The sequence below is a fragment of the Oncorhynchus kisutch genome, unplaced genomic scaffold (assembly GCF_002021735.2).
Source record: "Oncorhynchus kisutch isolate 150728-3 unplaced genomic scaffold, Okis_V2 Okis06b-Okis10b_hom, whole genome shotgun sequence".
In the NCBI taxonomy this organism is placed as follows: Eukaryota; Metazoa; Chordata; class Actinopteri; order Salmoniformes; family Salmonidae; genus Oncorhynchus; species Oncorhynchus kisutch.
The window spans coordinates 14,902,611-14,915,110 of record NW_022261983.1 but is presented as its reverse complement, the minus strand read 5'-3'; the positions used below and the strand labels follow the sequence as shown (position 1 = coordinate 14,915,110).

The 12,500-nt window shown below is 47.2% G+C and overlaps 1 protein-coding gene across 1 annotated transcript in view; it reads left to right on the top strand.

Moving 5' to 3' along the window:
• The window catches only part of LOC116359834 (xylosyltransferase 1-like), a 63,470-nt gene that overhangs the window by 46,314 nt on the left and 4,656 nt on the right, over positions 1-12,500 (top strand). The window contains exons 8-9 of the mRNA XM_031813674.1: positions 2,330-2,431; positions 3,465-3,628. Coding sequence (XP_031669534.1) covers positions 2,330-2,431; positions 3,465-3,628 — 266 coding nt within the window. The remainder of the gene's footprint in view (positions 1-2,329; positions 2,432-3,464; positions 3,629-12,500) is intronic.

The window sequence follows — 12,500 nt, the reverse complement described above, 5'->3', positions numbered from 1 at the left end:
GTAGTAACAGTAACATTGGTAGTAGTAGTAGTAGTAGTAGTAACATTAACATTAGTATTAGTAGTAGTAGTAGTAACAGTAACATTAGTATTAGTAGTAGTAGTAGTAGTAGTAACAGTAACATTAGTATTAGTAGTAGTAGTAGTAGTAGTAGTAACAGTAACATTAGTATTAGTAGTAGTAGTAGTAGTAGTAACAGTAACATTGGTAGTAGTAGTAGTAGTAGTAGTAACATTAACATTAGTATTAGTAGTAGTAGTAGTAGTAGTAACAGTAACATTAGTATTAGTAGTAGTAGTAGTAGTAACAGTAACATTAGTATTAGTAGTAGTAGTAGTAGTAGTAACAGTAACATTGGTAGTAGTAGTAGTAGTAGTAGTAGTAACAGTAACATTAGTATTAGTAGTAGTAGTAGTAGTAGTAGTAGTAACAGTAACATTGGTAGTAGTAGTAGTAGTAGCAGTAACAGTAACATTAGTATTAGTAGTAGTAGTAGTAGTAACAGTAACATTGGTAGTAGTAGTAGTAGTAGTAGTAACAGTAACATTAGTATTAGTAGTAGTAGTAGTAGTAGTAGTAGTAACAGTAACATTGGTAGTAGTAGTAGTAGTAGTAACAGTAACATTAGTATTAGTAGTAGTAGTAGTAACAGTAACATTAGTATTAGTAGTAGTAGTAGTAGTAACAGTAACATTGGTAGTAGTAGTAACATTAACATTGGTAGTAGTAGTAGTAGTAGTAGTAGTAGTAGTAGTAGTAGTAACAGTAACATTGGTAGTAGTAGTAGTAGTAGTGTCAGTAGTAGTAGTAGTAGTAGTAACAGTAACATTAGTAGTAGTAGTAGTAGTAACAGTAACATTAGTAGTAGTTGTAGTAGTGTCAGTAGTAGTAGTAGTATTAGTAGTAGTAGTAGTAGTAGTAGTAGTAGTAGTAGTAGTGTCAGTAGTAGTAACAGTAGTAGTAGTAGTAGTGTCAGTAGTAGTAACAGTAGTAGTAGTAGTAGTAGTGTCAGTAGTAGTAGTAGTATTAGTACATTAGTATTAGTAGTAGTAGTAGTAACAGTAACATTAGTATTAGTAGTAGTAGTAGTAGTAGTGGTAGTAGTAGTAGCAGTAGTGGTAGTAGTAGTGATAGTGATAGTAGTAGTAGTAGTAGTAGTAGTAACAGTAACATTGGTAGTAGTAGTAACATTAACATTGGTAGTAGTAGTAGTAGTAGTAGTAGTAGTAGTAACAGTAACATTGGTAGATCGTACTTTTTGGAGAAATGGTCCTCTGGTCTGATGAAACAAAAATAGAACTGTTTGGCCATAATGACCAAATGATTGGAGTAAAAAGGGGAGGCTTGCAAGCTGAAGAACACCATCCCAACCGTGAAGCACGGGGGTGGCAGCATAATGTTGTGGGGGTGCTTTGCTGCAGGAGGGACTGGTGCACTTCACAAAATAGATGGCGTCATGAGGGAGGAAAATTACGTGGATATATTGAAGCAACATCTCAAGACATCAGTCAGGAAGTTAAAGCTTGGTTGCAAATGGGTCTTCCAAATGGACAATGACCCCAAGCATACTTCCAAAGTTGTGGCAAAATGGCTTAAGGACAACAAAGTCAAGGTATTGGAGTGGTCATCACAAAGCCCTGACCTCAATCCTATAGAACATTTGTGGGCAGAACTGAAAAAGTGTGTGCGAGCAAGAAGACCTACAAACCTGACTCAGTTACACCAGCTCTGTCAGGAGGAATGGGCCAAAATTCACCCAATTTATTGTGGGAGGCTACCCGAAACGTTTGACCCAAGTTAAACTATTCAAAGGCAATGCTACCAAATACTAATTGAGTGTATGTAAACTTCTCACCCAGTGGGAATGTGATGAAAGAAATAAAAGCTGAAATAAATAATTCTCTCTATTATTATTCTGACATTTCACATTCTTAAAATAAAGTGGTGATCCTAACTGACCCAAGGCAGGGGATTTTTACTAGGATTAAATGTCAGGAATTGTGAAAAACTGAGTTTAAATGTATTTGGCTAAGGTGTATGTAAACTTCCGACTTCAACTGTATGTATCTATGGCAGATACGCCCTAGTCATGACATTGTGACATCATAAACCCGTGCCCATCTGTACCCCCCACATCAGACAGTACCACATACACATCGATTAACATATACTCTCTTCCTCCTCCATCCTCTCTCCCCTTTCACTCTACCGTCCCTCTTTCCCCTTCTATCTCTTTCGTTCTCTCTCTCTCCCTCTCTCCCGCTCTCTCTCTCTCCCTCTCTCTCCCTCTCCCTCTCTCTCCCTCTCTCTCCCTCTCTCTCCCCCACAGCAAACGTCCAGGCCTACGTTTTTCGCCCGTAAATTTGAGGCTAGCGTGAACCAGGAGATTGTTACCCAGCTGGACAGCTTCCTGTTTGGCCCTTATCCACAGGTGGGTGGAACACACAGAGTACACACAACATACACACACAGATACACAACATACACACACAGACACACAACGTACACACGGTACATACACACACCGTACACACACACACAACGTACTCACACACACACACACACACACACATACACAACGTACACAAACACAACATACACACACACAGAGTACACAAACACAACATACACACACACAGCGTACACACACAGAGTACACTAACACAACATACACACACACACACACACACAGAGTACACACCACAGAGTACACACCACAGAGTACACACCACAGAGTACACACCACAGAGTGTACACACACACAGAGTACACACACACAGAGTACACACACACACTGCTCCCTCTCCTCCAGGAGTCCCCAGGGTTCTACTATAACACTGCTCATCCAGGAGAACCCAGGGTTCTACTATCACACTGCTCCTCCAGGAGACACCAGGGTTCTACTATAACACTGCTCCCTCTCCTCCAGGAGTCCCCAGGGTTCTACTATAACACTGCTCCTCCAGGAGACACCAGGGTTCTACTATAACACTGATTCCTCTCCTCCAGGAGAACCCAGGGTTCTACTATAACACTGCTCCTCCAGGAGACCCCAGGGTTCTACTATAACACTGCTCCTCCAGGAGACCCCAGGGTTCTAATGTAACACTGATTCCTCTCTTCCAGGAGAACCAGGGTTCTACTATAACACTGCTCCTCCAGGAGACCCCAGGGTTCTACTATAACACTGCTCCTCCAGGAGAACCCAGGGTTCTACTATAATACTGGTCCTCCAGGAGTCCCCAGGGTTCTACTATAACACTGCTCCTCCAGGAGTCCCCAGGGTTCTACTATAACACTGCTCCTCCAGGAGACCCCAGGGTTCTACTATAACACTGCTCCTCCAGGAGACCCCAGGGTTCTACTATAACACTGCTCCTCCAGGACTCCCCAGGGTTCTACTATAACACTGCTCCTCCAGGAGATCCCAGGGTTCTACTATAACACTGATTCCTCTCCTCCAGGAGACCCCAGGGCTCCAGTCGTACTGGGAGAATGTGTACGATGAGACGGACAGCGTTGCCAGCCTATCAGACAGCCAGCTCACTCACTACCACGCCTTCACACGCATGGGCCTATCACGGGCCGCCACGTCACTGCAGGGCCACCCTGACAACAACAGCTGCAGGTCAGTCCGGAAGAGGTGTGTGTGTGTGTGTGTGTGTGTGTGTGTGTGTGTGTGTGTGTGTGTGTGTGTGTGTGTGTGTGTGTGTGTGTGTGTGTTTACGTCATGTGTGTGAATAACTGAATTCCAAACCAACCCCTAACACCCCCCCCCCCCCCCACCCACCCATATACACTGGTAGAACAGAAAGAATTGGATAGAGCCCTGTCCAACCCCTACTCTGTGCCCCCTACCCCCTACCCACTGCCCCCTAGACAGTTGTAGTGAGTAGAGAAGATTTGGAAAGGTTTGGAAATATGACAACATCCCAGCTAGTTTTTCAGAGGGTACGGAGGGAAAACATCACCACATTGCTTGTTATTCCTCATTGTCTTCCTGCTGTCTGCACTGTCACGTTAAAATAGTACAGGAGCCTCAGAAGGTATTCTCACCTCAGGGATGTCACCATGAGGCCAATGGTGACTTTAAAACAGTTAGAGTTGAATGGCTGTGACAGGAGAACACTGAGGATGGATCAACAACTACATAGTTACTACACAATACTAACCTAACTGACAGAGTTTAATGGCTGTGACAGGAGAACACTGAGGATGGATCAACATTGTAGTTAATCCATAATAATAACCTAAATGACAGAGTGAAAAGAAGGAAGCCTGTACAGAATAAAAACATTCCAGAACATACATCCTGTTTGCAACGCGGCACTAAAGTAATACTGCTAAACATGTGGCAAAGAAATTCACTTTATGAATACAAAGTGTTATGTTTGGGGCAAATCCAACACATCACATCACTGAGTACCACTCTCCATATTTTCAAGCATGGTGATGGCTCCATCATGTTATGAGAATGCTTGTCATCGGCAAGGACTAGGGAGTTTTTTAGGATAAAAAGGAATGGAATAGAGATAAGCACAGGCAAAATCCTAGAGGAAAACCTGGTTCAGTCTGCTTTCCACCAGACACTGGGAGATGAATTCACCTTTCAGCAGGACAGTAACCCAGAACACAAGGCCAAATATACACTGTAGTTGCTCACCAACTGATGCTGAGTGAATGATCCTGAGTGGCTTAGTTACAGTTTTGACTTAAATCTACTTGAAAATCTAATGGCAAGACCTGAAAATGGCTGTCTAGCAATGATCAACAACCAATTTGACAGCTTAAAGAATTTTAAAAAATAGAAAAAATACCCAATATTGTATAATCCAGGCGTGTAAAGACCCAGAAACAGCTGTAAACGCTGCCAAAGGTGCTTCAACAACATATATGGACTGTGAATACGTATGTAAATGACATATCCATTTCATATTCAATACATTTTCTAACATTTCTAAAAACATGTTTTCACTTTGTCATTATTGGATATTTAATACATTTTGAATTCATTCCCAAAAATGTGGAATAAGTCCAAATGTATGAATACCTTCTGGAAGGCTCTGTACCTTTCAAGATCCTCTCAGGTCTCCACATGTACCTAAACCAGTGTTTCTTAACCCTGGGTCCTGTCCAGAATCAACTCCTAGCACCTAAACCAGTGTTTCTTAACCCTGGCCCTGCATGGGGACTCAAAACAGGTTCACATTGTAGTGTTTTGCCATAGAACTAGACACCTTATTCCACCAAATCAACACCTCAGACTTCAAACCTTTGATTAGCAGAATCAGGGGGCAAAAACTAAAATGTGCCTTTAGGTTCCCATACAGGACGGGGGTGAAGAAATACTGGTGTAGGGGCTAGGGGTTGATTCTGGACAGGGCCCGGGGTATAGGGGCTAGGGGTTGATTCTGGACAGGGCCCGGGGTATAGGGGCTAGGGGTTGATTCTGGACAGGGCCTAGGGTTTAGGGGCTAGGGGTTGATTCTGGACAGGGGCTAGGGGTTGATTCTGGACAGGGCCCAGGGTTTAGGGGCTAGGGGTTGATTCTGGACAGGGCCTAGGGGTATAGGGGCTAGGGGTTGATTCTGGACAGGGCCCGGGGTATAGGGGCTAGGGGTTGATTCTGGACAGGGCCTAGGGTTTAGGGGCTAGGGGTTGATTCTGGACAGGGGCTAGGGGTTGATTCTGGACAGGGCCCAGGGTTTAGGGGCTAGGGGTTGATTCTGGACAGGGCCTAGGGGTATAGGGGCTAGGGGTTGATTTTGGACAGGGCCTAGGGGTATAGGGGCTAGGGGTTGATTCTGGACAGGGGCTAGGGGTTGATTCTGGACAGGGCCCAGGGTTTAGGGGCTAGGGGTTGATTCTGGACAGGGCCCAGGGTTTAGGGGCTAGGGGTTGATTCTGGACAGGGCCCGGGGTATAGGGGCTAGGGGTTGATTCTGGACAGGACCCAGGGTTTAGGGGCTAGGGGTTGATTCTGGACAGGGCCTAGGGGCTAGGGGTTGATTCTGGACAGGGCCCAGGGTTTAGGGGCTAGGGGTTGATTCTGGACAGGGCCCAGGGGTTGATTCTGGACAGGTCCCGGGGTATAGGGGCTAGGGGTTGATTCTGGACAGGACCCAGGGTTTAGGGGCTAGGGGTTGATTCTGGACAGGGCCTAGGGGCTAGGGGTTGATTCTGGACAGGGCCCAGGGTTTAGGGGCTAGGGGTTGATTCTGGACAGGGCCTAGGGGCTAGGGGTGGATTCTGGACAGGGCCCAGGGTTTAGGGGCTAGGGGTTGATTCTGGACAGGGCCCAGGGTTTAGGGGCTAGGGGTTGATTCTGGACAGGACCCAGGGTTTAGGGGCTAGGGGTTGATTCTGGACAGGGCCTAGGGGCTAGGGGTTGATTCTGGACAGGGCCCAGGGTTTAGGGGCTAGGGGTTGATTCTGGACAGGACCCAGGGTTTAGGGGCTAGGGGTTGATTCTGGACAGGGCCTAGGGGCTAGGGGTTGATTCTGGACAGGGCCTAGGGTTTAGGGGCTAGGGGTTGATTCTGGACAGGGCCTAGGGTTTAGGGGCTAGGGGTTGATTCTGGACAGGGCCTAGGGTTTAGGGGCTAGGGGTTGATTCTGGACAGGGCCTAGGGTTTAGGGGCTAGGGGTTGATTCTGGACAAGGCCCAGGGTTTAGGGGCTAGGGGTTGATTCTGGACAGGACCCAGGGTTTAGGGGCTAGGAGTTGATTCTGGACAGGACCCAGGGTTTAGGGGCTAGGGGTTTATTCTGGACAGGGCCCAGGGTTTAGGGGATAGGGGTTGATTCTGGACAGGGCCTAGGGTTTAGGGGCTAGGGGTTGATTCTGGACAGGGCCTAGGGTTTAGGGGCTAGGGGTTGATTCTGGACAGGGGCCTAGGGTTTAGGGGCTAGGGGTTGATTCTGGACAGGACCTAGGGTGTAGGGGCTAGGGGTTGATTCTGGACAGGGCCCAGGGTGTAGGGGCTAGGGGTTGATTCTGGACAGGGCCTAGGGTGTAGGGGCTAGGGGTTGATTCTGGACAGGACCTAGGGTGTAGGGGCTAGGAGCTAGGTTTTATCTCACGGAGGAGACCAGATCTCATCACTACCAGGCTAGGAGCTAGGTTTTATCTAGAGGAGGAGACCAGATCTCATCATTACCAGGCTAGGAGCTAGGTTTTATCTAGCGGAGGAGACCAGATCTCATCATTACCAGGCTAGGAGCTAGGTTTTATCTAGAGGAGACCAGATCTCATCATTACCAGGCTAGGAGCTAGGTTTTATCTAGCAGAGGAGACCAGATCTCATCATTACCAGGCTAGGAGCTAGGTTTTATCTAGAGGAGACCAGATCTCATCATTACCAGGCTAGGAGCTAGGTTTTATCTAGAGGAGACCAGATCTCATCATTACCAGGCTAGGAGCTAGTGTTTTTCTAGCGGAGGAGACTAGATCTCATCATTACCAGGCTAGGAGCTAGGTTTTATCTAGCGGAGGAGACCAGATCTCATCATTACCATGCTAGGAGCTAGGTTTTATCTAGCAGATACCAGATCTCATCATTACCGGGCTAGGAGCTAGGTTTTATATAGAGGAGACCAGATCTCATCATTACCAGGCTAGGAGCTAGGTTTTATCTAGCAGAGGAGACCAGATCTCATCATTACCAGGCTAGGAGCTAGGTTTTATATAGAGGAGACCAGATCTCATCATTACCATGCTAGGAGCTAGGTTTTATCTAGCAGAGACCAGATCTCATCATTACCAGGCTAGGAGCTAGGTTTTATCTAGCAGAGGAGACCAGATCTCATCATTACCAGGCTAGGAGCTAGGTTTTATCTAGCAGAGGAGACCAGATCTCATAATTACCAGGCTAGGAGCTAGGTTTTATATAGAGGAGACCAGATCTCATCATTACCATGCTAGGAGCTAGGTTTTATCTAGCAGAGACCAGATCTCATCATTACCAGGCTAGGAGCTAGGTTTTATCTAGCAGAGGAGACCAGATCTCATCATTACCAGGCTAGGAGCTAGGTTTTATCTAGCAGAGGAGACCAGATCTCATCATTACCAGGCTAGGAGCTAGGTTTTATATAGAGGAGACCAGATCTCATCATTACCAGAATAGGAGCTAGGTTTTATCTAGAGGAGACCAGATCTCATCATTACCAGGCTAGGAGCTAGGTTTTATCTAGCAGAGACCAGATCTCATCATTACCAGGATAGGAGCTAGGTTTTATCTAGCAGAGACCAGATCTCATCATTACCAGGCTAGGAGCTAGGTTTTATCTAGCAGAGGAGACCAGATCTCATCATTACCAGGCTAGGAGCTAGGTTTTATCTAGCAGAGGAGACCAGATCTCATCATTACCAGGCTAGGAGCTAGGTTTTATCTAGCAGAGGAAACCAGATCTCATCATTACGAGGCTAGGAGCTAGGTTTTATCTAGCAGAGGAGACCAGATCTCATCATTACCAGGCTAGGAGCTAGGTTTTATCTAGCAGAGACCAGATCTCATCATTACCAGGCTAGGAGCTAGGTTTTATCTAGCAGAGGAGACCAGATCTCATCATTACCAGGCTAGGAGCTAGGTTTTATATAGAGGAGACCAGATCTCATCATTACCAGGCTAGGAGCTAGGTTTTATCTAGCAGAGGAGACCAGATCTCATCATTACCAGGCTAGGAGCTAGGTTTTATCTAGCAGAGGAGACCAGATCTCATCATTACCAGGCTAGGAGCTAGGTTTTATCTAGCAGAGGAGACCAGATCTCATCATTACCATGCTAGGAGCTAGGTTTTATCTAGCAGAGACCAGATCTCATCATTACCAGGCTAGGAGCTAGGTTTTATCTAGCAGAGGAGACCAGATCTCATCATTACCAGGCTAGGAGCTAGGTTTTATCTAGCAGAGGAGACCAGATCTCATCATTACCAGGCTAGGAGCTAGGTTTTATCTAGCAGAGACCAGATCTCATCATTACCAGGCTAGGAGCTAGGTTTTATCTAGCAGAGACCAGATCTCATCATTACCAGGCTAGGAGCTAGGTTTTATCTAGCAGAGGAGACCAGATCTCATCATTACCAGGCTAGGAGCTAGGTTTTATCTAGCAGAGGAGACCAGATCTCATCATTACCAGGCTAGGAGCTAGGTTTTATCTAGCAGAGGAAACCAGATCTCATCATTACGAGGCTAGGAGCTAGGTTTTATCTAGCAGAGACCAGATCTCATCATTACCAGGCTAGGAGCTAGGTTTTATCTAGCAGAGACCAGATCTCATCATTACCAGGCTAGGAGCTAGGTTTATCTAGCAGAGGAGACCAGATCTCATCATTACCAGGCTAGGAGCTAGGTTTTATCTAGCAGAGGAGACCAGATCTCATCATTACCAGGCTAGGAGCTAGGTTTTATCTAGCAGAGGAAACCAGATCTCATCATTACGAGGCTAGGAGCTAGGTTTTATCTAGCAGAGTCTATCTGCCTTTCAATCTGTCTGTCTGCTGTTTGTATATCTGCCTGACTGTGTTTCTGTCTGTCTGCCTGACTGTGTTTCTGTCTGTCTGCCTGACTGTGTTTCTGTCTGTCTGCCTGACTGTGTTTCTGTCTGTCTGCCTGACTGTGTTTCTGTCTGTCTGTCTGTCTGCCTGACTGTGTTTCTGTCTGTCTGTCTGTCTGCCTGACTGTGTTTCTGTCTGTCTGTCTGTCTGTCTGTCTGTCTGCATAGGAGTGTCTGTCTGTGTCTGTGTGTGTGTGGGTATGTTGCAAGAGTTCCAAATCAAATATGGAGAATAACTTGTTACATTTAGACAAACAGGCCTCAGTCTCTCAGACTGGCTTTTTCCAGCCATGTAAGTCGGGGGGAGAGGACGGTGTGTGTGTGTGCAGGTTATGGGTGGAGTGTGTACACAAGCACAAGGAGACACTTGTTGCTGGTTGGGTGTGTATCAGAAGTGGGGGGCCAAGATGTGTGTGTGGGGGGGGTTGAGAGTAGAGTGATCTCTCTGTTCCTCACCAACTCCTGTGACTGAAGCCCAGTTTGTTCTGACGTGTGTTTGAGGACCATCGAGTGGGTATGACTGTGTCTGTGGACATTTCAAATCAAATCAAACTTTATTTGTCACATGCGCCGAATACAACAAGTGTAGACCTGAGTGAGTCAGTGTGGAGGTTATATACAGGGGGCACCGGTACTGAGTCAGTGTGGAGGTTATATACAGGGGGCACCGGTACTGAGTCAGTGTGGAGGTTATATACAGGGGGTACCGGTACTGAGTCAGTGTGGAGGTTATATACAGGGGGCACCGGTACTGAGTCAGTGTGGAGGCTATATACAGGGGGTACCGGTACTGAGTCAGTGTGGAGCTATATACAGGGGGTACCGGTACTGAGTCAGTGTGGAGGTTATATACAGGGGGTACCGGTACTGAGTCAGTGTGGAGGTTATATACAGGGGGCAACCGGTACTGAGTCAGTGTGGAGGCTATATACAGGGGGTACCGGTACTGAGTCAGTGTGGAGGCTATATACAGGGGGTACCGGTACTGAGTCAGTGTGGAGGCTATATACAGGGGGTACCGGTACTGAGTCAGTGTGGAGGTTATATACGGGGGTACCAGTACAGAGTCAATGTGGAGGCTATATACAGGGGGTACCGGTACTGAGTCAGTGTGGAGGTTATATACAGGGGGTACCGGTACTGAGTCAGTGTGGAGGTTATATACAGGGGGCACCGGTACTGAGTCAGTGTGGAGGCTATATACAGGGGGTACCGGTACTGAGTCAGTGTGGAGGCTATATACAGGGGGTACCGGTACTGAGTCAGTGTGGAGGCTATATACAGGGGGTACCGGTACTGAGTCAGTGTGGAGGTTATATACAGGGGGTACCAGTACAGAGTCAATGTGGAGGCTATATACAGGGGGTATCAGTACTGAGTCAGTGTGGAGGTTATATACAGGGGGTACCAGTACAGAGTCAATGTGGAGGCTATATACAGGGGGTATCAGTACTGAGTCAGTGTGGAGGCTATATACAGGGGGCACCGGTACAGAGTCAGTGGGGAGGTTATATACAGGGGGCACCGGTACAGAGTCAGTGTGGAGGTTATATACAGGGGGTACCGGTACTGAGTCAGTGTGGAGGTTATATACAGGGGGTACCGGTACTGAGTCAGTGTGGAGGTTATATACAGGGGGTACCAGTACAGAGTCAATGTGGAGGCTATATACAGGGGGTATCGGTACTGAGTCAGTGTGGAGGTTATATACAGGGGGCACCGGTACTGAGTCAGTGTGGAGGCTATATACAGGGGGCACCGGTACAGAGTCAGTGGGGAGGTTATATACAGGGGGCACCGGTACAGAGTCAGTGTGGAGGTTATATACAGGGGGTACCGGTACTGAGTCAGTGTGGAGGTTATATACAGGGGGTACCGGTACTGAGTCAGTGTGGAGGTTATATACAGGGGGTACCAGTACAGAGTCAATGTGGAGGCTATATACAGGGGGTATTAGTACTGAGTCAGTGTGGAGGTTATATACAGGGGGCACCGGTACTGAGTCAGTGTGGAGGCTATATACAGAGGGTATCAGTACTGAGTCAGTGTGGAGGCTATATACAGGGGGCACCGGTACAGAGTCAGTGGGGAGGTTATATACAGGGGGCACCGGTACAGAGTCAGTGGGGAGGTTATATACAGGGGGCACCGGTACAGAGTCAGTGGGGAGGTTATACAGGGGGTACCGGTACTGATCAGTGGGGAGGTTATAATACAGGGGGCACCGGTACTGAGTCAGTGGGGAGGTTATATACAGGGGGTACCGGTACTGAGTCAGTGGGGAGGTTATATACAGGGGGCACCGGTACTGAGTCAGTGTGGAGGTTATATACAGGGGGCACCGGTACTGAGTCAGTGTGGAGGTTATATACAGGGGGCACCGGTACTGAGTCAGTGTGGAGGTTATATACAGGGGGCACCGGTACTGGAGTCAGTGTGGAGGTTATATACAGGTGGTACCGGTACTGAGTCAATGTGGAGGTTATATACAGGGGGTACCGGTACTGAGTGAATGTGGAGGTTATATACAGGGGGTACCGGTACTGATCAGTGTGGAGTATATCAGGGGGTACCGGACTTGAGTCAGTGTGGAGGTTCTATACAGGGGGTACCGTACTGAGTCAATGTGGAGGTTATATACAGGGGTACCGGTACTGGAGTCAGTGTGGAGGTTTATATACAGGGGGTACCGGTACTGAGTCAATGTGGAGGTTATATACAGGGGGTACCGGTACTGAGTCAGTGTGGAGGGTTATATACAGGGGTACCGGTACTGAGTCAGTGTTGAGGTTATATACAGGGGGTACCGGTACTGAGTCCAATGTGGAGGTTATATACAGGTTACCGGTACTGAGTCAGTGTGGAGGTTATATACAGGGGGTATGGTACTGAGTCAGTGGTGGAGGTTATTACAGGGGGTACCGGTACTTGAGTCAGTGTGGAGGAT